General features: G+C 46.9%; 3 protein-coding genes across 3 annotated transcripts in view; all 3 read right to left on the reverse strand.

The window, feature by feature from the left end:
* LOC309364436 (uncharacterized protein) overlaps window positions 1–27,332 on the reverse strand; it is a gene marked incomplete at its 5' end in the record, with an annotated part of 133,318 nt that overhangs the window by 83,814 nt on the left and 22,172 nt on the right. The gene's annotated exons all lie outside the window — the stretch shown is intronic.
* Window positions 228–10,326, reverse strand: LOC309364610 (uncharacterized protein). Its single transcript, XM_081902267.1, has 6 exons — window positions 9,656–10,326; window positions 8,884–9,000; window positions 6,876–6,999; window positions 4,683–4,765; window positions 2,263–2,389; window positions 228–1,232 (listed from the first exon to the last, which is right to left on the reverse strand). The coding sequence occupies exons 1-6, from the start codon at window positions 10,055–10,057 to the stop codon at window positions 229–231; spliced, it is 1,857 nt and encodes a 618-aa protein (XP_081758393.1). The 5' UTR covers window positions 10,058–10,326; the 3' UTR covers window position 228.
* Window positions 14,715–26,650, reverse strand: LOC309361377 (uncharacterized protein). The gene is made up of 6 exons (XM_081896230.1): window positions 26,386–26,650; window positions 24,427–24,941; window positions 23,196–23,322; window positions 20,691–20,776; window positions 18,072–18,255; window positions 14,715–17,938 (listed from the first exon to the last, which is right to left on the reverse strand). The coding sequence occupies exons 2-6, from the start codon at window positions 24,538–24,540 to the stop codon at window positions 16,446–16,448; spliced, it is 2,004 nt and encodes a 667-aa protein (XP_081752356.1). The 5' UTR covers window positions 24,541–24,941; window positions 26,386–26,650; the 3' UTR covers window positions 14,715–16,445.

A 27,332-nucleotide genomic window follows, 5' to 3' on the forward strand; every position in this document is an offset into this window, starting at 1 on the left:
ATTCAGGGTGAACCAGGCTCTGAATGGCTACCAGCCATCAAGGCTGTGCTCTGCTTCTACGGACCTTACGAATACAACCCTCTGGAATTTTGATTCCTTTCTAGCCATTAGAACCTCTTTCGTCAAAGAATGCCTACTCCTAGTCTATTTGGGACATGGGTGGCGCTGTGGTCTAAACCACTGAGCCTCTGGGCTTGCAGATTATAGTGTTAGGCCTGTAGTGTAGTGTTAGGCCTGTTCCGGCCAAAGCTCTTTCCACACCTCAAGCATCCGTACTGTTTCTCCCGTGTGGCTCCTCTCGTGGACATGGAGGCTTGAGTTCTGACTGAACCTTTTCCCACATATCAAGCACTTGTAGGGCTTCTCCCCTGTGTGGACCCTCTGGTGCCTAGCAAGGTCCCCATTCCTCCGGAAGCAGTTCCCGCACTCCAAGCACTGAAATGGCTTCTCCCCCGTGTGGCTTCTCTGATGTGAAATGAGGTTCGTGCTGTTGACGTAGTTCTTCCCGCACTCGGCGCATTTAAAGGGCTGTTCCCCTGTGTGCAGCCTCTGATGGTTCCTAAGGTTCCACTTGTGGCGGAAATTTATGCCGCACTCGGAGCAGGCGTAGGGTTTCTCCCCGGTGTGGATCCTTTGGTGCCGTGTGAGGTCCGTGTTCTTGATGAAGCTCTTTCCACACTCGGAGCATTTGAACGGCTTTTCTCCCGTGTGGATTTTCTGATGGGAATGGAGGTTGATTTTCTGAGTGAAGCTCTTTCCGCACTCGGAGCACTGAAACGGCTTCTCCCCTATGTGGATTCTCTGGTGGGTCCTGAGGCTCGAATGCCCACTGAAGTTCTTCCCACACTCCAAGCAGGGAAACACTTTCCCCTCTAGGAGGACTCTCTTACGGGTCTTGAGTTCTGAACGGTGGCTTAAGCCCTTTCCGTACTCAGAGCTCTGAAGTGGTTTCTCCAGTGTCTGCGTTCTCCGTTGAACATTAAAACTTGGTTTCAAACCAAAGGTCTTCTTGCACACGGGATGCCTATTCCTTTCTTTTCCTTCCGCCATTTTGTCTTGGGTTGGGATTTCCTGGACGTCACAGGGTTGATAAACCACAGAACTTTTCCTTCCCTTCTGTTTTGCTTCCGTTTTCCGCCTCCACTCTTTCCTCTCTCTGCTTTTGTCTCTTTTCAGTGACGCGCCACACGTTTCTTGCTCAGTCTCACTCTTCCATGTGAGTCTATCACATACTGGAAAAGAGAAGTGGGGCAATGGGAGTAAGGCCACAAGAGAGTAAGGGAATTAGTTTGGAGCTGTAAGACAAGAGACACTCCTTTTTATAATCCACTACATTGTGGTGAGGATGATGATGATAATAATAATAATAATAATAATAATAATAATAATAATAATCTATTTATACCCCACCCATATGGCTGGGTTTCCCCAACCACTCTGGGAAGCTCCCAACAGAATATTAAAAACACAATAAAACATTGAACATTAAAAATTTCCATGAATAGGGCTGCCATCAATTGTCCTCTAAAAGTCAGATAGTTGTTTATTTCCTTGACATCTGGTGGGAGGGCGTTCTACATGGAGGGCACCACTACCGAGAAGGCCCTCTGCCTGGTTCCCTGTAACCTCACTTCTCGCAAGGAGGGAACCGCCAGAAGGCCCTCGGCACTGAACCTCAGTGTCCGGGTTGAACAGTGGGGATGGAGAAGCTCCTTCGGGTATACTGGGCTGAGGCCATTTAGGGCTTTAAAGGTCAGCACCAACACTTTGAATTGTGCTCAGAAATGTACTGGGAGCCAATGTAGGTATTTCAGGACTGGTGCTATATTAGGTCCAGTCGTGGCCGAATCTGGGGTTGCGGGGCTCATCTCGCTTTATTGGCCGAGGGAGCCTGCATATGGCTTCTGGGTCATGTGGCCACCATGACTAAGCCACTTCTGGCGAACCAGAGCAGTGCACGGAAACGCCGTTTACCTTCCCGCCAGAGCAGTACCTATTTATCTACTTGCACTTTGATGTGCTTTCGAACTGCTAGGTGGGCAGGAGTAGGGACTGAGCAATGGGAGCTCACCCCTCGGCACTGGATCTCAGTTTCCGGGCTGAGCAATGGGGGTGGAGACGCTCCTTCAGGTATACTGGGCTGAGGCTGTTTAGGGCTTTAAAGGTCAGCACCAGCACTTTGAATTGTGCTCGGAAACGTATTGTATCCTAATGTTTACAGTCTGCTTCTGACCCCGGAGGTGAAAAAGGAGGAAAGCTTACACAGAGAAGACACGTTCCAAAAGTTCTCTTCCATGACTTCCCTGTGCAGGTCTCTCTGATGCGGATCCAGCACTGCCAGCTCCTCCTCATTGAAGTACACAGCCACGTCCTCAAAGGTCACCAGGCCCTATAAGACATAGGGTTCAAACAGGCAACAAGTCATGCTTCTTCCCCTTCTACTTACTGCAAGTAAGGCAGTAAAAGTGGGGCAGCAGAGCAGGCGTTTCTACGCAGGAGGATTTAAGCCGCCAGACCCCAACTTCCATCAGCTCCAGCTCGCATGGCCAATAGTCAGGGATGATGGGAGTTGGGAGTCCAGCTGGAGGGCCACCAGATCCCCTCCCCAGATCAACCCGATTTCTTAAATTTATATCCCAGACCTCTTCCCCTAACAGCCCAGGGCAGCAAGCAGCAAATGATAAAGCAATAAAAACGTCTTAGAAACTGGGAAAGCTTTCAGCTTGAAAGGCTTGTTGGAAGTCCTGAAAGTCTATAATGGAGGAAATTACACGTTGACGTAAGATTTAGACAAGGCTCGGAGCCACCGGGTGCTTTTTATCTGATTTGGACTGCCTCTCCCCAATCTGGGCCCTGTGATCGCCCTCTGAGGCCCTTCTCCGTGCGCCCCCTCTCCACAAGGGGTCCAGAAGGTGGCAACACAGGAACGGGTGTTTTCCGTGGTGGCTCCCTCTCTGGACACAACTTGTTTCCTTTCACAGCTTGAGCTTTGATACTTAGCCCAAATACAAATGTATTACAAGAAGCCCCCCCCCTTTACGCGGGGGGTTGCATTCTGCGGCACCGTGCGTGGTGGCGAAATTTCATTTAATTGAAACCTATTGGGAAAGCCTGCAAACACCTCTTTCAGTGACATCTTTATGATGTTTATCACTTCCAGGTTGGCGCAATGCACGTATACACAGCCATGCACATACATGCCATTTTATTTTTATTATTATATTATATTTTATTATATTTTTTGCTTTTTAAAAAAATTGTTTCATCATTTTTTCGATACAAACATCAACCGCAAAAGACGCATACAACAAAAACAATAATAACAATAATAACACAATTTGACAATTCAGATTTGAATACACTGATATGCCACCTTTTTAAACATTATTTTCCCACCTCTCTCTCCTCCCTCTACTTCCCACAACTATCCCCCTTATTGCTTAAATATTCGTTCCAGATTTCTTCATATTTATCCATTCTTATTTTGCGTCAACATGCAATTCGTTCGTATGTAGCTAATCTGACCATATTATCAATCCATGTGCTCAATGGAATCTTTTTGCGGCTCTTCCAATTCATCAAAACAAGTTTTTTTTTGCTTCTAATATATATGTTTATGTTTTGCTCTTTATATGCTGTCAAATGCTGTTTTGCATGTTTCTTGTACAAATAAAAGTGAAGAAAAGTAAATAAAAATTACCGAGAGAGAGAGAGAGAGAGAGAGAGAGAGAGAGAGAGAGAGAGAAAGTATTTAAGGAAGCTGCATTATACTGAGTCTACACTGACCGGCAGAGGCTCTCCAGGGTTTCAGGAATCTCCCAGCTCTACGTGGAGATGCTGGGAACTGAACCCAAGAACCTGTGCATACAAAACAGATGTTCTGCACCAGAGCTATGGCGCTCACAATCTCCTCAGTGAGCAGATTGACAGAAGCAAAGGTGATGGTTCAGGCCCAGGAAGATGAGGAGAGAACAGAGACCTGTTCACACTCAGTTACAGATAGGTAGCCGTGTTGGTCTGCCATAGTCAAAACAAAAAAAATTCCTTCCAGTAGCACCTTAAAGACCAACTAAGTTAGTTCTTGGTATGAGCTTTCGTGTGCATGCACACTTCTTCAGATATCAGGAATCACAAGACAGAGAAACCAGTAGGAGAACACTTCAATCCCCAGGACCTTCTATACAAGATCTCAAAATAGCTGTTTTACTACAAAGGAATTTCAGAAATAGAATGGAAAGAGAAGCTGCTGAATTGCAACTTATCACCAAACTTAAAACCATGGAGAGACCTGGTCTGAACAAAGACATTGGATTCTTATCTCATTATACATGACAAAGCCATTTTTCACCTTCTCACCCCTTGCTTTTTCCTGTAAGACCTATTGCAGTCGTTAAGAGTCGTCAACAGGCTCATCACAGCTATCTGCCAATCACCCATTCCCACCACCCTTCTGAGTAATACCCCTCCCCACCTTCTCACTATATAGAAGGGTCTGGAGACTTCTGTTTCAGTGTATCTGAAGAAGTGTGCATGCACACGAAAGCTCATACCAAGAACTAACTTATTTGGTCTTTAAGGTGCTACTGGAAGGAATTTTTTTTCTGTTCACACTCATCACTGAAGCATAAAGGTGGAATGGGCATTGAAGGTCAGTGAAGGATCTGGGATGATCAACCCCTTACCTTGTCTGGTTGCATGGAATCCATTCCCATTCCATCCTGAAGAACAGGCGGCCCCGAACTGATGGCTGCTGTTATTTCACTGCCTGGAATGGCAGGGAGATATTGGATTATTTATACCCTTTTCCTGTTGTTATGTATTTAGATTATTTACATCTGGCTTTTTCTCTGGCCAAGTCACACTAAGTTAGAACTTCAGAAGAGGTTTGCTTCTCAATACCAGCTGCTTTGAAGTAACAATCACAGAGGGCTTATGCCTTTACACTCTGCTGATGGAAGGATCTGGCTGGCCACTGAAGGAAGCAGGGTGCTAGATGACAGCAGAGAGCCAGCAGTAAATCACCCCAAGCAAGCTACTGTATTTTTCGCTCTATAGGATGCACTTCCCCCCCACCAAAAATGAAGGGGAAATGTGTGTGCGTCCTATGGAGCAAATGCAGGCTCCTTGGCTTCAGCAATAGCAACGCGAAGCCTCCGAAGCGCAGAGGGAGAGCTCCCTCTGCGTTCCGGAGGTTACATGTTGCTTTCGCTGAAGCCTGGAGAGCGAGAGGGGTCAGTGCACACCGACCCCTCTCACTCTCCAGGCTTCAAGGATAGCCGCCTGAAGCCTTTGGAGCACAGCAGGAACTCGCGCTGCGCTCCGAAGGCTTCAGGTTCCTTTTGCTGAAGCCAGGAGAGCAAGACTCTCCTGGCTTCAGCAGAGAGGCAGAGCTGCGCAGCGCCCCTTCAGCGAAGCGGGAGGAGAAATGGAAGGGGCTCCGTTTCTCCTGCCGCTTTGCTGAAGGGGCGCTGAGCAGAGAGGGGAAGATTTTTTTTCTTGTTCTCCCCCTCTAAAACAAGGTGCGTCCTATGGTAGGATGTGTCCTATAGAGTGAAAAATACGGTAACTCTTTATTAGCAAAACGGAAGTGTCAGGCCTAATGAGGACTCAGGTCTTGTCCCCATGAAGCAGTTGCCAAGACTAGAGGTCCCCACCTCCCTACAGCTGGCTGTGTTTCCTCCTCTACTTCCCAAGCAATCAGAGACTATGCCGGTGTGGCTGCCTTTGCTCCTCCCGCTTCATGCCTCTCTTGGTTCAGGGACACCAGTGGGAGAGGAGCTGGTCTCAGCAGGAGGGGGAGACACCCATGCCTCTTCACCAGCCTGCCCCATCTTTGCCTTTTGGCCTCCCTCCTCTCCTGCTTCAGCTTCTGCCTGTGATTCTGGGCTTCTCTCTGTCACAGGCTCTCCCTGCTCACTAAACCCTGTTACCTCTTCAGCTTCCGACACCTCCTCCTCTCAGTCTTCTCCCTCTGACTACTCATTATTGTCCTACCACCAATCCCCAAGCTGTGAGCCTTCTTCCCTTGGGGATTCCCCAGCTAGTTCCTCCACCATTCCTCTGCAACTGACCATAGACAAGATGGACCTTTGGCATGAGCAAAACTTATGTTCTGATGCACACATAGGAGGTTGCAGCCTTAGAGAATCAAACCACTTCCTCCAGAAGCAAGTGGGGAAGGCAGCCTCTGACGGTCACACCTGACATCATTGACTGGCTTTGGCAAATATCTGCCAGCCCAGGGCTTCCTAGGAAGAGATCCCCAGAAGCCAGCTGAACAGGAAGAGGAAGACTCAAGGTGGTGATCTTAGATTTAATACTTGCATTCTGCTTTTCCAACAACAAATGTTGAGCTGAAAGCATCTCATGATAATAGCATTGAAAATTAACAAACATTATGAAGAAGAAGAAGAGTTTGGATTTGATATCCCGCTTTATCACTACCCAAAGGAGTCTCAAAGCAGCTAACATTCTCCTTTCCCTTCCTCCCCCACAACAAACACTCTGTGAGGTGAGTGGGGCTGAGAGACTTCAGAGAAGTGTGACTAGCTCAAGGTCACCCAGCGGCTGCATGAGGAGGAGTGGAGACTCGAACCCAGTTCACCAGATTACGAGACTACCACTCTTAACCACTGCACCACATTGGCTCTCAGTGGTCACTGTAATATAAAAAAACACAGTCACATCTAAATAAAGCACAAACAAGTTTATCAAAACAGTTCAATACAAACTCATATTAATTCAAAGTATCAGAAATAACTACTGAGCCCTCTGCCAGTAGATAAGAATGCAAAAAGAAAATGAAAAAAGGTTCCAATAATTTATTAGAACTTGGACACTGATTTTTATCAAACATTAAACAGAAGGAACTTTACCTAGAGAGGTCATGATCCCACATTTCTTCAAGACCTCCCTATGAAGGGTCCTTTGGTTTGAATCCAGCAGCGCCCACTTCTCCCCAGTGAAGTAAACAGCCACCTCCTCAAATACCAAAAGATCCTGAAAGAGAAAGAAATATTTCACCCTGCACAGTTATTGCTGCAATTCTCCCCCCTTCAAGTGCAATCAGACAAAACAATTAAGGGTGAGGTTGGCGGGTATCTCCTTATAGGATTTAAACCTTCATGAGGGCCATTGGGAAAATAAGGAGCTGGATCTAAGGTAGGGAATGAGGCAGATTGACAGAGAAGCGTTCTGGCCGTCACATCGGAAACCTCTACTCAAGACACCCCTTATTGTGGGGTACCTTCTGGTACCTTCTATCACTTGAGGTAGAAATTCTGCAGAAACTATTATCAGTGAGGCCGGTGTCACTACACCAGAGTGAGGCCTGACCACAGAACTGGTAAGAACTGTTACAAAGTGCAATGTGTAATATGTAGGGCTGCCTCTGAAAACTTCAGCTAGTGCAGAATTCAGAGGCCATGTTGCTCACTGGAGCAAGATGGTTTGAGCATATTACACTGATCCTGGTCCGACTGCACTGGCTACCGATTACTTTCTGGGCCCAATTCAAAGTGCTAGTTTTGACCTATAAAGCCTTAAACGGCTCAGGACCTCAATACCTCAAGGACCGCCTCTTTCCATATGCACCTGAGATCATCTTCTGAGGCCCTCCTTCATGTGCCTCCACCTTGAGATATCCGGAGGGTGGCAACACGAGAACAGGACCTTTTCTGCAGTGGCTCCCCATCTGTGAAATGCTCTCCCCAGGGAAGTTCGCCTGGCGCCTTCATTATACACCTTTAGGTGCCAGGCAAAAATGTTCCTTTTTAACCAGGCCTTTGGCTGACCTGATTTACATCCTATACCCTTTTAAAATGTGGCTCTTTTGGGGGTGTGGTGTGGGTTACTGCTTTCATTTTTATTTTATGGATCCAAACTACAAGAAAGAAGATTCCACCTAAACATTAGGAAGCACTTCCTGACAGTAAGAGCTGTTCGACAGTGGAATTTGCTGCCAAGGAGTGTGGTGGAGTCTCCTTCTTTGGAGGTCTTTAAGCAGAGGCTTGACAACCATATGTCACGAGTGCTCTGATGGTGTTTCCTGCTTGGCAGGGGGTTGGACTCGATGGCCCTTGTGGTCTCTTCCAACTCTATGATTCTATATATTGTGATCTTTCCTGTGAACCACCCTGAGACCTCAGGGTATAGGGCGGTGTATAAATTAATTAAATTAATTAATTAACAGAAGAAACCCAGCGCTGACTGTTAGTGTGAAAGACAACTCCAGATAAGGCATAAGGAGGGCTCTGAACTGAGAGCAAAAAACATGGGTTGAGTGTTTCCAAGGACTGCAGTTGGATGAAGAGATGGTGGGGCGCTGAGGTGGCAGAAAGTGGTTGGCTAGAGAAGAAACAGCCTTGACGATGCACATTTGCTAATGGATATGCTCTCACAGACTCTTTCGTCTGGTAATGCATTACTGAATGAAGTCGGACTAATTGGGGGGGTTTGGTGTGAGCCTTTGAACCCCCATCCTCCACCAAGGGAATTTTCTCCCACAGACTTCTGGGGAGGTCACTGAAAGCATATTTGGATGCTGAGCCAGGACCGATTCCACTTCTCTGCAAACCAGCTTCACAGGCTCCAACCCACAAGAAAGCGTGCCCACTTTCTTGCCATTCCATGGGCTGCTGCCCGCCCTTCTCATCAAAAGGAAGACACACTGGACACGACACCTGCTGGATCAACACCTTAGCTAGTGCAGAAATACCCATCTTGTACCTGCTATGCTTTGCAAGCCACACCTTGTACCAATCTGATTGATGCAGCAAAGGCTTTGCCAGAAACAGAATTGGGAGCTTGAGTTGGTCTGGCAACGAAGGCCAGGATCCTGTCACCACTTAGCTACCCAGTGATCATTCCCCGCCGCCTGCTTACCTGATATAGTTTTACTGAGGCGGCTTCCACCCCACCACAAGGAAGAGAAGGTATTTTCAGCATCCATGGAGTCTCCTCTGCCTCAGGGAGATCAGTATCTGCCTCCTGCTCGTGAAACTAGAATATGCAGGGAGTAAAAAAAGAAATTGATGAGAAAAAGAATATACATAGAATACATGTTAGGAGATGCCCTAATGTAACATGTCACTCGATAAAACTTCTTCAGACACTGAATACCTGGGTAAACATAGATAGATAGATGATGATAGATAGATAGATAGATAGATGATAGATAGATAGATATAGATTGATAGATAGATAGATAGATAGAGAGATGCAGTGGTACCTTGGGTTAAGTACTTAATTCGTTCTGAAGGTCCGTTCTTAACCTGAAACTGTCCTTAACTTGAAGCACCACTTTAGCTAATGGGGCCTCCTGCTGCCACCGCCACGTGATTTCTGTTCTCATCCTGAAGCAAAGTTCTTAACCCAAGGTACTATTTCTGGGTTAGTGGAGTCTGTAACCTGAAGCGTATGTAACCCGAGGGACCACTGTATATGGGATTTTAAAACATTTATATTCTAAATACCTAAACAATAGAAGAAAAGGGATAATGGATGACCAGCACATCAGTTGTAATATAGCAGTTAAAGTTTAACAAGTAAGTTATTTTTGCCGCAGCCTCCAATATCCAAAACAATAAAAATGTTTTTGTTTATTTTATGAAAATACAGCCATCAGCACAATACTATTAAGATGAAACTCTCTCACCTGCTGCTCTGCCTGCTTCTTGTCCTCTGCCCGACTCAGGAGGAAACCTTCTGCCAGGGCCACCGCTTGGGAACTGGTTTCCGCTCCACATTCCCTGACCCAGCTCTCCATCTCCGGGGGGAGGACAGCCAGGAACTGCTCCAGGATCACTAAATCCAAGATCTGAGCCTTGGTGTGTCTGTCTGGCTTCAGCCACTGATGGCAGAGATAGTGGAGTCGGCTGCAAACTGCTCTGGGTCCTTCGGCCTCCTGGTAGCAGAAATGCCTGAAGTGCTGGCTTGGAGCATCTGAACAGAGGATGTTGCTTTCCTGACCCAGGATCTTCTTCACGCTGCCTTTCCAGAATTTCCCACTGCTCTCAGCTTGGGAGGCTTGTGGGCTTCTTCCTGTATCCTCCAACATACTCTCTGGAATCTGGGAACCAGCACTGGCAGGGTGCCACCTGTCCTGTATAATGCAGGATTGCCCTGTATTTCAATGTGAAACGCTACGTAAAATGTACAGATACAGTTGTAGGGAAGTTTTTAATGTTTGATGTTTTATTGTGTTTTCAATATTCTGTTGGGAGCCGCCCAGAGTGGCTGGGGAATCCCAGCCAGATGGGCGGGGTATAAATAATAAAATTATTCCTACTGCTATTATTTTGTCCTGAATTTCAGGTCTTCTGCCTGCCTCCCAAAAACACAGATATTTGGAAGGGTGTGTGGAAGGCCGTGTATTGTTGTTATTGTTATTATTATTATTTGAATTTATATACCACCCTATACCTGGGGGTCTCAGGCCAGTTCACAGAAAATAAATCAAGATATAAAACCACAAAATACGTAGTAAAAATAAGCTCTGGGTGGCCAAGCACAGAGAGATTTACACTTTCGTGAGTGTGAGAGAGACAAATTTCAGAGGGGTCACCCTGTGAGGATGCAACAGATTGCAAATGAGTTGCTGTGAAGTGGATTCAGCACCAGGTGAGATGGGCTCAGGCAATGGAGCGGGGTCTCTGGAGCTCCTTCAGCTCAGGGGAGAAAATAGCCATGATGAAAAAAAAGAGGTTGACGGGCAGGTCCTGCTCCTCCCCAGATGCCTGAAAGGCCCTTCAAACCGTCGCAGAGAAATCTCCCCCCGTTGCCATGGTTACCTGCGGGTCCTGGCGGGCCCGGCTTCCTTCCTTCCGGCCGCGAGCGCAGCTCCGCCCGGCCTCATCCGGGTCCCTTTCCCCGCCTCACTTCCGCCTCCTCGCGTCGCTTCGGCCGGCTCCGCCCCTTAGCAACCGGGCCTGCTGCCGGCTGCTTAGCAACCGGGCGCCCCCCCCCTAGCAATCGCGGCCTGGTTCAGGGACGCCCGTGTTAAATATTCCAATTGATTTTTAGTTGCATTCCTTTTCACCTCTTCTTTTATTCCTCACATTGTATTTTATCGCGACCCCAATGCAAATCGTCGTTCTGTTAAAAGTCATGCAGCACCTAGCACAGTGTGTGAACAATTGCTGCATTGGGCAGTGGGTTGAATTAATGAAATGGTCAGCAGACTCAAACTACACCTGCGCACCTCTGGTTCTGCTCCCCTCAATATCATACCATCATAGAATGGTAGAGTTGAAAGGGACCCCCAGAGTCATCTAGTCCAACCCCCTGCAATGCAAGAATCTCAGCTGGAGCATCCATGAATGAGGGCCATTGAACCTCTGCTTATAAACCTATGTAATAAACGAAAATCTGCCCTTATTCCCTTATGGGGGACACAAGAGCCCTTAGGTAAAGGTAAAGGGACCCCTGACCATTAGCTCCAGTTGTGACCTACTCTGGGGTTGCGGCGCTCATCTCACTTTATTGGCCAAGGCAGCCGGCGTACAGCCTCCGGGTCATGTGGCCAGCAGGACTAAGCCACTTCTGGAGAACCAGAGCAGCGCACAGAAACGCCGTTTACCTTCCTGCCGGAGCGGTACCTATTTATCTACTTGCACTTTTGATGTGCTTTCGAACTGCTAGGTTGGCAGGAGCAGGGACCGAGCAACGAGAGCTCACCCTATCGCGGGGATTCGAACCACCGACTTCTGATCGGCAAGTCCTAGGCTCTGTGGTTTAACCCACAGCGCCACCCGCGTCCCAGCAAGAGCCCTTATAGAGTCCTTTGTAGGTTCTCCATCGGTCAGAGAAAAGAACAGAAGCCAACCTGAGAATATTGAGAAGCAAAGCAGCTTGTAAGCCTGATCTTTATTGAACTGTTGCAACAGGGTGCCCCTTTCACACGCAGGAAAGGAGGACACAGAACAAAGGTGTGTCCGCCCTTATATAGACGTTTTAAATTGTCCGCCTTGGAGTCCAAGACAACCCCCAGATACATCATACCTACATCACAGAAAGGGCGGTCTACAACAGAAATCTGAGTGCATTGTTTACCTCCTGTCTGGCAGGTTACCTGTTAATGCTTACTTGATTGGATACCCTGGGGAGCCTGGCGAGTCTTTTGTAATGATAAATACTTAGTTCCTGAGCCGGGTCACAGGCTCACCCTATTCATACACAGACATACCCTTAAGACAGGATTTGTGAACGAAAAGACAATGGGGTGGCTCCCCCACCTCCTCCCTCCTTGAAGAAAACATTTGGTCAGTTTGGAAGTGAAAATGGTTTCAGGGCAGTCGTCCTGTGCTGCTCCAGACATGTGGTCCACACATCTATGTATGCGCTTGGTTGGTACATTTATGAACATTTATTATATACAGTTACAGATAGGTAGCCGTGTTGGTCTGCCATAGTCAAAACAAAAAAAATTCCTTCCAGTAGCACCTTAAAGACCAACTAAGTTAGTTCTTGGTATGAGCTTTCGTGTGCATGCACACTTCTTCAGATATATTTATTATATATAATTCCTGCATTGCAGAGGGCTGGACTAGGTGGTCCCTTCCCAACTCTCCCATTCTCTGGTTCTAGGATGGCGTTTCCTCCTTCTTGCAGAGCCTTTTCACTGCTCCTTCTTTAAATAGCCAACAGTAGGAACAGCTCACAAGGGTGCCAGCTGAAAGGATCCCCTAAATAAAGCATCTTGGGGAGGGGTGCGCACGATGCACATGGTCTCAACTCCTACTTTCAAGAAATTTCAGAGGGCTGAGCTGAGCACGTTTGGCTTGCCAAGGGTTAAAAAGCACTGAGCAGCATCCCTCAGTAAAAGCTAGAGGTGGGGAGGGCAGACCCCCAAGCAGTGGTTCTCAACCTGTGGGTCCACAGATGTTGTTGGACTACAACTCCCATCATCCCTGGCTAGCAAGGCCAGAGCTCAGGGATGATGGGAGTTGTAGTCCAACAACATCTGGGGGCCCACGGGTTGAGAACCGCTGCAAGAAAAATCCCTTCTCCGTCTGTTTTTGCAAGGGGGGGGGGCAGCTTCTGCCTCTGCTCTGCACATATTGCCTCTGTGCCATAGGAGTCACCTCACAGGGACAGAGGTCCTTTCACCACCACCCCATAAAATATTTTTAGGGTTTCTGACTACCCCTAAAATATTTTATTGGGGGGCAGGCGGGAGAAACCAGGAAGAGAAGAACTTTAAGAAGGAATGGGAAAAACTTACAATGTATTTAAGAGAACACTGTAAACAACTAAAAACTTTGGCAGGATTTCAAGTAATGCTTGTATTGTACTAAAAATTATGGTAAAAATGGATTAAGGAAAATACAGAAAATAAGAGAAGCAGTTGAAAAAAGATTGATAATGTTAACCACTGAAGGGCAGAGGGGAGTCAAAGGGTTCAGGGAATCCTTGATGTTGATGTTTAGTGTTTGAATTTAAATTTGCAATGTAAAATTTAATAAAAAAGATTTGACCAATAAAAATATATTTTAGGAGCCCAGGTGGGTATTGGCATTCAAATGCTGTGTGCACACCATATCATGTGATTTTTTGATATTTTTATTGGGGAAAATTCAATTATAAAGAAATAAAGAAGGGAAGAAGGGGGGAAAGTGAACAAAGATATGCATAAGAGAAAAAAAGAGGAGGGAAATGTTCAAAAATGCAATGTACTATCGTATATATTTTTACATAACTTGATATAGTGTTATTATCCCAATACATTTTTAGATGTGAATAGCCTGCTGCATTCTGCATAAACTCATTCCAAATGATGTCATACTTATTATGAGGCAGGGCTTACCTCCCCACCCCCCACAAAAAAAATTACCATATTTTTTGCTCTATAAGACGCACCAGACCACAAGACACACCTAGTTTTTGGAGGAGGAAAACAAGAAAAAAATATTCTGAATCTCAGAAGCCAGAACAACAATAGGGATCGCTGCGCAGTGAAAGCAGCGACCCCTCTTGATGTTCTGGCTTCTGGGATAGCTGCGCAGCCTGCATTCGCTCCGTAAGACACACACATATTTCCCCTTACTTTTTAGGAGGGAAAAAGTGAGTCTTATAGAGCAAAAAATATGGTTTTCAACTTGGCACCCCTGCTCAGTGCCCCTTCTGGGATCTGGCAAGTTTTCTCTCTCTTCCCCATATTGGGAAAAAGGGGGAAAGTCCCAGGGCTGCCGGGGAGGATGCATAGAGGGTCTGCTCAGCTCATGCATAGTGAGACCCCCCCAGGTCAGGGAGCAGAGAGAGTCCTCTTGCCTTCTCTACAAAACCAGGAAGAGGGCAAGTGTGCAGGAGGTCTGCAACTCCTTTGCAGAAGAGGCTCTCTGTCAGTAGGAGCTATTGTTTGAGCCCAGCTCCCCACCAATCCCAGGCTTTGCAGATCAACTTTGGCAGGTGAGTGGCAGCACCCGCCTGTCAAATCATATGATGTCGTAATTGTGCCAGGTGACATCATCAGACGCACAGTGGGTCCAAACTCTTTTCTTACAGGGATACAGACAGAACCAGGTCCAGAAACGCCAGTTGATTGACAACCTGTCATGGAGAGGGAGAGAAAGAGAAAGAGAGAAAGAGAGGGAGGGAGGGAGGGAGGGAGGGAGGGAGGGAGGGAGGGAGGGAGGGGGAGGGGGAGACAGAGAGAGAGAGAGAGAGAGAGAGAGAGAGAGAGAGGGGGGAAAGTGCATTTCAGGGATTCATGCCTCTTTGTTCAACAATGGAAAGGACTTTATTTACTTTAATTTATGAATCACTTCCTACGAGGCATCAAGGAGAAAACCATATATGAGTTTCAAATCTAATACAGATGCAGACTGGGATAAAGATCTCTACTTTAAAAGGGCTATGTGGTCGATCCTTGCAAAATAAAAATAAAAAGCATAATGGGGTGGGGTGAGGAATCATCCAATTTAAAGTCCCACAAAATAGAAGTCCATTGGAAGATGTCGACCTGGAAGTAAACTTCCAGGGAGTTCGAGGCAGTTATATTCCCAGGTGTGTTTAGGGACCTATACCTTTCAATGGCCTTGCTTCTCATTCACCTTGAGTGTGTTTGCTTGGCTGGCAGAATTGCGGCCTCCAACTCTTGATAAATGCCTCTTGTACGCTTGGATTGAGAATATAGGGAGAGATGTGGTCGCCATCAACCTTTTTTTTTTTTTGCCAATGAATACCCTTGGAATTTTGATGAAGATGTCATGGGCGCCAGCCACAAAATGGTTCATTCACAAAAAAGTGAAGCAGTTAACTACCTAACCACAACATTATATCGATGCATGAGATGATGGTCCTAATCCTCCTTTTTCTCTCTTTCACTAAACATCGCCGCTTGTTTTCACTAGGCAAACTTGAGTTCTCACAAAATGAGAGAGGGAGTCCATTTCTCCCTCTGTGCCTCAATAGTATCTTTATCACCCACTATCACTGCCCCATATAATCATCTCCCCCACCCCACCCCACTGAAGCATCCCAAATTCTCTTTTGAGTCCCCAGCCCCCATGGCGGTGGTCGCTCTAGGTCACTAGGAGTGATAGTTCATTCACAAAAGGCGACGAGGTTAAATGCTTACTCAAAACACTACACTTTGTAAGATTCTGACTCTATTCATTTCCCTAAGTACAATACAGGGTTTGTAGGGATTTGAACATTTATCTACCATCAGTCTCACGTGTGGACTCTCTGTTGGCTGCAAAGGTCCAATTGGTCACTAGAGCTCTATTCCAGGGGTTCCCAGTGGTCCACAAGCTCCGTTCAGGTATTCCATGGCATGCCCGTGTTAAATATTCATACTGATTTTTAGCTGCATTTTCCATTGCTTCTTTTATTTCTTATATTGTCTTTTATTGCGATCCAAATGCAAATTGTCCTTCTATGAAATAGCATTTAAAATACCATTTAAAATCATACAGCACCTAGCACAGTGTGTTACAATTGCTACAAGGGGCAAGGGGAGGGGAATACAGTGGTATCTCTGGTTGCGAACAGGATCCGTTCCGGAGCCCCGTTCGCAACATGAGCAGAACGCAACCCGCGTCTGTGCAGGTCGCGATTCGCCGCTTCCGCGCATGTGCGTGACGTCACTTTGCGCGTCTGCGCATGCGGTGAAACTCGGAAGTAACCCTTTCCTGTACTTCCGGGTTGCTGCGGGACACAACCTGAAAATGCTCAACCTAAAGCAAATGTGACAAGAGGTATTAACGGTAATTAAATGGTTTGTCAACACCATCAAGTGGCCCATGGGGGGGGGATTATCTAATCTACTTCATCGACTACTCTAATCTACTTTGTTACATATGCTTCCTTCGGATGTGAATCGCAAAACGACAGATTCATAGAATGGTAGAGCTGGAAGGGACCCAGGGGTCATCTAGTCCAACCCCCTGCAATATAAGGAATCTAAAGAAGATTGGCACTTCCCCCTCATGCTGTGTGCACTTCTAGGATTCCCCCATGGGTTGGTTCTTCAGTGTGACGTGATCCTTATATTCTGGCCGAAGCTCGTCCCACATTCGAAGCATTTGGATGGTTCCTCCCCTGTGGACCGGCGTCGTCATGGGAGATATTTCCATGTTCCAAGGCAGCTGTTCCAGGTGCAGCCTCTGGTGCTTTTTCAGGCTCTCGTTCCTCCGGAAGCTTTTCCCGCACTCCAGACAGCTGTAAGGTTTCTCCCCGGTGTGGGTTCCCTCGTGAGCGGTGAGGTTGCTCTTCTGGCGGAAGCTCTTCCCGCACTCGGAGCACGTGTAGGGCTTCTCTCCCGTGTGGATATTCTGGTGCGAGATGAGGGAGTCTCTCCTCATGAAGCTCTTCCCGCACTCCTGGCATTGGAAGGGCTTCTCGCCGGTGTGGATCCTCTGATGCGAAACGAGGGACCCTTTCACAATGAAGCTCTTCCCGCACTCCAGGCATTTGAACGGCTTCTCGCCGGTGTGGAGCAGCTGGTGCAAGTTGAGCGTGCCTCTCCGCGTGAAGCTTCTCCCGCACTCGAAGCACTGGAACCGCTTCTCGCCCGTGTGGATGCTCTGGTGAGAAACGAGGTTCGAGTTCTTCCGGAAGCACTTGCCGCACTCGGAGCACTTGAAGGGCTTCTCCTCGGTGTGGATGCTCTGATGTGAGATAAGGGCGCCTTTCCGGATGAAACTCTGCCCGCACTCCAGGCACCGGAACGGCTTCTCGCCGGAGTGGATCCGCTGGTGCAAATTGAGGTTGCCTTTGCTGTTGAAGCTCTGGCCGCACTCAAAGCACTTGAAGGGCTTTTCGCCCGTGTGGGTTCCCTGATGAGCGGTGAGGCTCTTCTTCTCTCTGAAACTCTGTCCGCACTCCAGGCACTGAAACGGCTTCTCGCCGGTGTGGATTCTCCGGTGAGAGATGAGGCTCGAATTCCTGCAGTAGCTCTTGCCGCACTCCGAGCACTTGTAGGGCTTGTCCCTTGCGTGGATTCTCTGGTGGAAAATAAGGCTCCCTTTCCGGTTGAACCTCCTCCCGCACTCCAGACACTTGTAGGGCTTCTCCCCCGTGTGGATCCTCTGGTGCGAGATGAGGGAGTCCCGGCGAATGAAGCTCTTGCCGCAATCGGCGCACTCGTACGGCTTCTCCCCTCTGTGGATCTTCTCGTGCGACGTCACGCTGGAGCTCCGGCTGAAACCCTTCCCACACTCCAGACATTTGAACGGCTTCTCCCCAGTGTGGACTTTGGAATGAGCATCGAGGCTCGATTTCCATTTGAACATTTTGCCGCACACCGGACACCTTTCCTTCCTCTTGTCCTGTTGCTCTTCGGCTGGGATTTCGCAGGCGCCGCTGCCTCGACGGGCAGACGACTCCTTGCTCTTCTGTTTAGCTTCCGCTTTCCTCCTCGGCTCTCTGCCCTCTTTGCGTCGGGCCCTTGGCAACGATGCCGTGCTGTGTTCCCCTTCGCCCTGACTCCCTGCTCCTGGAACGAAAGGAAGCTTCGTAAGTAGTGAAGTGAGAAAGGGAGTATTCACTACAGATCACAAATGGGAGGGTGACTTTACCAGCTACGAGGGAAAGGGAGCCTTAGCCACAGAACAAAGGGAGATGCTCACCTATGAGCTTTTGCACAGTCCTTTCCCAGAGTTCCTCACTGCTCCCAGCCAAGCCTTGCTGTTCCAGGGAGGTGACCATTTTCCAGTTCTCCTCCATGACCTCCCGGTGCAGGGCCCTTTGGTCCGGATCCAGCGAGCTCCATTCCTCCGCGGTGAAACATACAGCCACATCCTCAAATGTCACCTGAGCGGGGGATAAAAAGAAATGTGATCTCTGCGTGGAGAATGGCAAAGAAGAGGAAGAAGGAAAAGCTTGTTTATGTAGTCCTTAGTAGTTTGCTCTTAGTAGTTTCTAGTCATTTTAAATCGGTCCTAGGGAGATAAAGTGTGAGAACCCCTGCCACAATGAATTACCGGTACATGGTTTCAACTAGGGCCAGGGCCTTTTCAGCACTGGCCCCGACGTGGTGGAACGCTCTGTCACAAGAGACTAGGGCCCTGCGGAACTTGACGTCTTTCCGCAGGGCCTGCAAGACAGAGCTGTTCCGCCTGGCCTTTGGTTTGGACTCAGTCTGACCCTTATGTTTCCCTCCCCTTATGGTCTTGATTTATCAGCTACTTTAAAATGAGGCTGCATTTTAAATTGCATTCTAACCTGTATTTTAAATTGGTTTTTTTCTTTTCTTTCCTTCCCCCCCTTTTCCCCCTATTATGTTTTTACCGTGATTTTATTGGTGTTAGCCGCCCTGAGCCCGGCTCTGGCCAGGGAGGGCAGGGTATAAATAAAAATTATTACTATTATTATTATTATTATTATTATTATTATTATTATTATTATCAGACACTGGAGAGACCTGTCAGGAGTAAGCATGGAGCAATGGTACCAAATAGTATGGGAAACAGCCTTACTAGAAAAATTAACCAATAAACTGAAACTGACACGGGGACAAATAGAAGAAGACGCCTTCACCCCGGTATGGATCCCCTTTATCACACACACAGCACAACAAGACAATGACAAAAACCCACCAACAGCATACAAATCAATATGGCTAAACCTGATCCAAAACACACACACACCCCACTCACACATGAAAACAAAGATCACCACAGCCAACCCCAAATGAACAACCACACCCATGGCCAACCCCAACCTCTCTCGCCACTAAAGGAACACAAGTGAACAGCAAGGAACTTGCACATGCAACGCTGACACAAAACCCCACATATATTAAGTAAAATAGAAACATCGCCACCTGACCCCCACCGCTACCCAACTCCCCCCACCTCTTTCCCCCTTTTCTTCCTAATGTCTCAACAAATGAAACCGAGTTGTAAAAAAAAATGTTACATGGGAAAAAATACAAGAGGGAGACATTGCACATACCTTTGTTAATCAAGAAAATATTTAATAATAATACATTAAAAATAAAAATATTATCCTTCCTCACTCACACTAGTGAGTCAGTAGCAGAGTACATTCCCCTGTATATAGCAGGAAGTTAGTTGGTAGATTTGTTTGAATCTCTTTACTTAAGGAATCCAATCCGGCATTGTCCAGATTGGGTTTTGTTCCTCTTAAATTCCCCTTTAAAGGTAAAGGGACCCCTGACCATTAGGTCCAGTCGTGACCGACTCTGGGGTTGCGGCGCTCATCTCGCTTTATTGGCCAAGGGAGCCGGCGTACAGCTTCTGGGTCATGTGGCCAGCATGACTAAGCCGCTTCTGGAGAACCGGAGCAGCACACGAAAACGGCATTTACCTTCCCGCCGGAGCGGTACCTATTTATCTACTTGCACTTTGACGTGCTTTCAAACTGCTAGGCTGGCAGGAGCAGGGACCGAGCAATGGGAGCTCACCCCGTCACGGGGATTCGAACCGCCAACCTTCTGATCGGCAAATCCTAGGCTCTGTGGTTTAACCCACAGCGCTACCCGTGTCCCAAATTCCCCTTTAATCCCTCCTAAAAATAAAGAATAAAGACAAAACAGTCTTCTCTTAAAATATTGATAAGAAGTATACTGTAAGCAAACTGAATGCAGACTTTAGCTTATAGTTACAGAACAGAGTTTGAGTTCATCCCATATGGGAATGAGCCCATGCTGCTGGCTGAGAGCCGGCAGACAACAAAATACATCAAGATGGAATAAAACAAAGAAGAAGGGGGAATTTACCAGGAACAAAACCCAATCTGGACAACCTAGATTGGACTGCTTAAGTAAAGAGATTCAAACGAATCTACCAACTAGTTTCCTGCAATATATTGGAGAACGTACTCTGCTACTGACTCACTAGCGTGAGTGAGGAAGGATAATATTTCATCAATATATCCTCTCCTGCTATCCATGACATTCCCACAATTTTTCCAGGCCCAGTGAGTTGTGCAGGACACAGAGGCAGCCAGGCTCACCTGCAGCTTTATTGGCCAAGGGAGCCAGCGTACAGCTTCCGGGTCATGTGGCCAGCATGACTAGGCCACTTCTGGCGAACCAGAGCAGCGCACGGAAACGCCGTTTACCTTCCTGCTGGAGCGGTACCTATTTATCTACTTGCACTTTGACGTGCTTTCGAACTGCTAGGTGGGCAGGAGCAGGGACCGAGCAATGGGAGCTCACCCCGTCACGGGGATTCGAACCGAAATTCCCTTTTAATCCCTCCTAAAAATAAAGAACCTCTTACCTGTTCCAGAGGCACAGAAGGTGCTTCCACTCCGCCATCAGGAAGGGGCGAGGGAGGACACACCACAATAATCCTCAGTCCTTCTCCTGCCAGGGGAACAAAGATGACAGGAAGACCGGTTTCTTAATTATTTAGACTGGTGGTGTGCAGTTGGCAGACTAAGGGGACTAGGCTAGACCCCATGTGCCTTCTTCCCCAAGCCCACCAAGTTTCTGCCTGGCTCAGGGAGGGAGGAGTGATTCTCAAGCAGGGATGTCAGGACGTCAAGATGCTGAAATGGCTAAAATGTCCACAAGAATCAGATTGTTAGATTCTTAGATTCTTAGAGTATTTTTTTTAATATATAATTTTTTATTGGTTTTCCAACAGATTAAAAACAAAACAGCACACAATACATAGACAAACAAAACATATAAACATGTATAATTTCAAACCTCTTTTTCATAAACCTTACTTCCCAGACTTCCCCTTACCTCCCCTTTTCTGCATCCCTGTTTTGAGATTTTTTCAACAACTCCTCACACCAATTGTCTAATTACTTATTTTCTTTTTTAGCTTCTTCTCATACTTAATCAATTACAGCTATAATTCTATATTTTCTTTTCCCTTGACATTTTAGCACTCTTTAATTTTACAGCAGTTCTTAAGATATACTTTAAATTTCTTCCAATCTTCTTCCACCGTCTCTTTTTCTTGGTCACGGATTCTGCCGGTCATCTCCGCAAGTCCCATATAGTCAATCACCTTCATCTGCCATTCTTCCAACGTTGGTAGTTCTTGTGTCTTCCAATACTTTGCTAAAAGAATCCTTGCTGCTGTAGTGGCATACATAAAAAACGTCCTATCCTTCTTAGACACCACTTGGCCGACTATGCCCAGGAGAAATGCCTCTGGTTTCTTATGAAAAGTACATTTAAGTACCTTCTTAATTTCGTTATAAATCATTTCCCAGAAGGTCTTAATCCTCGGGCAAGTCCACCAGAGGTGGTAGAAGGTACCTTCCGTCTCATTAGATTCTTAGAGTATTAAAGGAAAAAATAAGGTTAGAATATGTTAAGATAACTACGGTATAGGATAGAAAACAGAGGAAGATGGAAAGGAATTGCTGAAACAATTAACAGAAGTGGAATACAAAAAGGGAGGTGCGAGGAGGTTGTTGAAATAAGTGAATGAAAGATAAGATATTGAAATTGGTAGATGTGTTTTAAACTGTTTTTGTTTTGTTTTGTTAGTTAGTTTGTTAGTTTAATGTGTTAGTGTTATGTATTGTTTTTGTATTGTATTGTTCTTTTTTTGTAGTGTTTAATTTGTTGGAAAAGTAATAAATATTATTTTTTTTTTAAAAAAAGTTTCTGCCGAGCTTAGGGAGGGAGGAGTGATTCTCAAGCATGGGATGTCAGGACGTCAAGATGCTGAAATGGCTAAAATGTCCACAAGAATCAGAAATCAGGAAAACCAAAAGTTTAATAAGGAATGGTGAAATTTATAATTTATCTTAAAAACCACTGTAAACAGCTAAAATCGTTAGCAGGACTGGAATAACACTTGTACAGTGGTACCTTGGTTACCAAACAGCTTAGTTGTCGAACAAATCAGCTCCCAAACGCCACAAACCCGGAAGTGAGTGTTTGCAAAAGTTTTTCAGAAGCCCAACGTCCGACACAGCTTCCGCGGCTTCCGACTGAGTGCAGGAAGCTCCTGCAGCCAACCTTGGTTTTCAAACAGTTTCGGGAGTCAAACAGACTCCCGGTGGATTCAGTTCGAGAACCATGGTACCACTATAGTTTAATGGTGAATTTTGGATACAGTGGAGATGTGATTGAGGTGTGACTGACATAAAAGATGCAGGAGGAAATGATTAATAACATGACCCACAAAGGAGAGGAAGGAAGTCCAGGAGGCTCTTTGGAATCTTGTTTTTAAATTGTATGTGAAATGTTTATAATTTATATACAAAATCATTGTAAGCAGGTCAAAACATCAGCAGGATTTTAAACACATTTGAAATGTAACAGGACGTATAGATAATCTAGGAAGATGAAAATTTGGAGAAGTATTGATATACAGTTGAAAGGGAATCAATAGGACCCATGGAAGGGATGGGGGGAAGTCAGGCGATTCAGAGTAATCTCAATAATTAGATTTGGAAGTCATTTTGTTGTATGTTTATATTCTGGAAAATCAAATATATATATATTTCAACCCAAAAAGAAACAAACAAACTTAAAAAGTAGGTGTCTTGCGTAGTTTTTATAGGAGGGAAAAGTGAAACAGCTAAATGGTCAAAAGACCCAGGGCTGTCTTCCACAAAAGTCTGCTACTATGGGAACTAGAGTTTAATTCCCACAAAATCGCCCTTCCAGAAAATACTGTATTAATTCCTGAACGACGGAAGCTAAGCATTTGGTGGAGTCAGCTCCTCCCCGACACAGGCTCAAGGGAAAACAAGAGAGACCCGCTCAAGAAGGGAAGACCCAAGCTGGGAGATGTCTTGTGAATCCTTACCCAACGAAGCAGCGCCTTCGTCTTCTTCCTCCTGCTTGATCCACCACTTGGGGAGAGGCATCTGCCTGGGGTCTGACAGGTCCTCCTCTGCCTCAGGAAAGTTCACGGCTTCTTCTGCAAATAGTCCCTGCAGTTGAAAGAGCAGCAAGGATCAGAAAGAGAAAAGAGGGGACAGAGGGGACAGAGAGAGAGAGAGAGAGAGAGAGAGAGAGAGAGAGAGAGAGAGAGAGAGAGAGAGAGAGATATTAGGAAAGAAATGAGCAGTCCTCTCCTTGGAGGACTTCCAGAACGGGTGAAAAGTGGACAACCGTTGCACACTTTGGCAACGTCCTTAGAAAATATTCTCAGCCCCCTGGAACCACCAGGATGAAGCAAAGACCTGATGAAGAGAGCACAGCAGAGGTTATATTTTCTGAGAATCCTCTGGAAAAACAATCTCTCAAAGGACCTGTTGATGGCATTTTACCATTGTACTATGGAGAATGTCTTAACTTATGGTCTGTGTGTGTGGTTTGGGAGCTGCACGGTCAGGGGAAAAACAATGCTCTCCAGGGTTATAAAGACTGCAGAGAGAATAATTGGATGCACTCTTCCCACCTTAGATCAAATCTATGCTGCCAGGTGCCATAGTGCAGGATAGTGCGCACCCCGGAAATGATCTCTTTCAGCTTCTGCCTTCTGGAAGAAGGTACAGGGTTATAAATAGGACTAGCTGCCTGAGAAATAGCTTCTATCCAAATGTGATTTTGGTTATAAACGCAGTGTAAGGTAGTCTCGCTCACTGGAAGGACAGATCGTGAAGCTGAGGCTCCAATACTTTGGCCACCTCATGAGAAGAGAAGACTCCCTGGAAAAGACCCTGATGTTGGGAAAGATGGAGGGCACAAGGAGAAGGGGACGACAGAGGACGAGATGGTGGGAAAGTGTTCTCGAAGCTACCAGCATGAGTTTGACCAAACTGCAGGAGGCAGTGGAAGACAGAAGTGCCTGGCGTGCTCTGGTCCATGGGGTCACGAAGAGTCGGACATGACTAAACGACTAAATAACAACAACAAGGTAGTCTCTATGTGAGTATATTGTATTCAATTATGGGGTATCAGAGTTTTTAGGGGGCTAACCAGGCTGGGATAGCTGGGATAGCAGGCTTGTTGGTTTTTGAATGTCTGATGTACATTTTTTCAATTTTGTTGTTTTGTATGAGACAATGACAATAAAGATTATCGTATCGTACCTGCTGTTCCTCCTCCTTCTTCACATCTTCTGCTCGGCTTGAGAGGAAACATTTGGCCAGGGCCACCGCCTGGGAACTGGTCTCTGCTCCCCGTTCCCTCACCCAGTTCTCCATCTCTGCGGGGAGGACAGCCAAGAACTGCTCTAGGAGAACCAGATCAGGCTTTTCGTATCTATCACTCTGGCCGAAGTCACTCAGGGCAAAGCTGGTGGAGTCAGCCACAAACCTTTCGGCAGGCCGTGTTAGAGAAACTGTCTGAAGTGCTGGAGCTGAGCATCTGAGCTGAGGGCGTCCTCCTCGTTCAGGATCTTCTGCACGGTTCCTTCCCAGAATCCTCTGCTTCTCCCCGTCCAGATGATACGAACAGCTTCTCTAAGCAGAGTCTACTTATTCCATCTGTGCTCCAAGGCAGGGCCACCAAGGTGTTCTGCCAATTTTGCCAATTTTGTTCTGCCAATTTCCCTGTTCTGCCAATTTTGGTCATGAAGCAAAATCGGCCCCCCAAAATGTGGGTCCTGCAAAACCAACAAGAAAAACAATACATTTCTGCAATGCAGAACCTGCTCAGGGACCTCCACCAGTTGCTGAATTACTACCAGGCCCGAGTTCATGTTGTTACCAGAAGGCCTTTAATAATCTGGGACCGTTTTACCCAAAATAATGTTATTAAGGGTGCTCAGCATTGTCAGGAGAGATCCCGGTTGTCCATCACAGAGCTAGTTTAACCGTCAATCCCACTTCACATAAAACTCTGGGAATTGTAGCTCTGCAGGGGGAATTTGGGGTGAAGGGTGTCTCTCCTCCAGCTCTCAGCACCCTTATAAGAAACTACAGCTCCCAGATTTCTGGGAACAAGAGCTGTTCGAACCGGCATCACGGTGCTTTAACGTATGACGTGGCCAGAAAAGAGGCTCACATTCCATCATCTTGAGCTGGGGGTGTTTGGGAAATGAACCTGCTCCAAAGCAGGCATGATCAATCACGGATTATTATGGCTGTTATTTCTTGGTTGTCTGGTGATATTAGCGAGCCATCTTGCTAACGAAAAGAGAAGATGCCGACAGGAGGAAAGAGGGGGAGGGAGTTTGTCCAGTGCGCAACACCAAGGGGTCCTGGTGGCATCTATAATAATAATAATAATAATAATAATAATAATAATAATAATAATAATAATTGTACCCCAGCCACTCTGGGCAGCTCCCAAAATACATAAAAACATAATAAAACATTACATATTAAAAAATCATCCCTAGACAGGGCTGCCCCTTCAGATGTCTTCTCAAGGTTGCTTGGCTACTCATCTCCTTGACATCTGATGGGAAGGAGTTCCACAAGCTGGGTGCCACCACCGAGAAGGCCAAACCCTCAGAATGCCAGACAGCAAAGCTCCTCAACGTAAAAAGAATATCCTGGATCAGCTGCACGTGAACTTGGGAATCTGAGAGGAGCCCTGCTGCAGAATCGCGCCAAAGTGGTAGGAGCCGAGCACAAGACCCCTCTCCTTCTGTGCTTTCCTTCGGAAGCATTGGCCCAGCATACGGATAAAGCCTTGCGCTCTGCGGATTTCACAGAATCACCGAACTGTCGTGTTGGGAGGGACCCCCAAAGGCCATCTAGCCCAGCCCCCCGCCCTGCAATGCCGACATCACAGCTCAATAAACCCTGACAGGTGGCACACCTGAGCTCTGCCAAGGATGGAGAGACCACTCGCTTCTCATCCGGGCTGAACGTACACACCCAACTCCCTCTTGCCTAACTGATGATCCACACCTGGAAAGGGTGCTGTTTTGGGGGGGGGGCTTGCCTCGCTCTTCTGTGCTCCCCAGGCCCTCCCCCACCCCCAAGGCACTGTCTGATCCCCACTTGGGGGGGGGGGGTAAAAGGAGGGCTTCCAGCCCCTTCATTCCCCAGCCCCACACATTGCACCCAAAGGCTGAAAGGGGGGGGGGAGAGACTCACGTGATTGGGAAGGACAAAGGACAGTTTCCCTCTGCAAGAAACCCCTGCAGGGATGTGCGGGGAGGGCTTGGGGGGGGGGATGCGACCTCCCGGTTCAAGCAGCAGTGGGGCAGGAGCAGGAACCAGCTGTCAGCTTTGCAGCGAATAAATGCATCCGTGCAATTCAACCTCCGGCTGCAATCCAAGGCTGGCTTTTTTCCCCTTTTTTTGCAAAGCAGGATGGGGGAGCCGCCTTTGCTCCGGAGGACTCCTCCTCCCCTCCACCCCCACGCATCCACACCCCCCCCCCAAAAAATATGTCCTTCCTCTCTAGGAATCCACTCTCACTTGCATCGCCATCGTTTTCACCCTTGCATGGCCGGAGGAGCAGCAGGGACGCGAAATCCGGGCGCAGCGAATCGATCCTTGCAAACAATTGCGCTTTGCGCAGGGGCCATGCTAATCTCCTCTGTATCGTTCCAATTTTAGTATATGTGCTGCCGAATTGCGCTTTGGAAGGTCCGCTGCCTTGCATGCTGGCTCCGTAGCAAAGCAACAACCCTGCAAGGTTGGCCCAATCGGGCCAGTTTCGTCTATGGCAGGGAGGTCTGGCCCGCGAGGCGTTTTTGGGCGACCCTGGACAGCATTTAAGGGGCGCGGGGGGGGGGAATAGAATCATTGGATTGTAAAGTTGGGAAAGGTACCCAAGGGTCATCTAGTCCAACCCCCGGCCATACAGAAATAAAGCCTTGAGAAAATTATTTGTGTGTGTCATGTGATCTCAACAGAAGCCCACCCGTCTTTGTTTTTATATTAAATTTGCCGAATTAAACCCATTTATATTATATTATATTATATTATATTATATTATATTATATTATATTATATTATTATAATGTGTGTTTACACACACACACACACACGCACACACACAGAGTGGTATCTCAGGTTAAGAACTTAATTAGTTC

The sequence above is a fragment of the Podarcis melisellensis genome (assembly GCF_964234715.1).
Source record: "Podarcis melisellensis genome assembly, chromosome: 2".
Lineage (NCBI taxonomy): Eukaryota > Metazoa > Chordata > Lepidosauria > Squamata > Lacertidae > Podarcis > Podarcis melisellensis.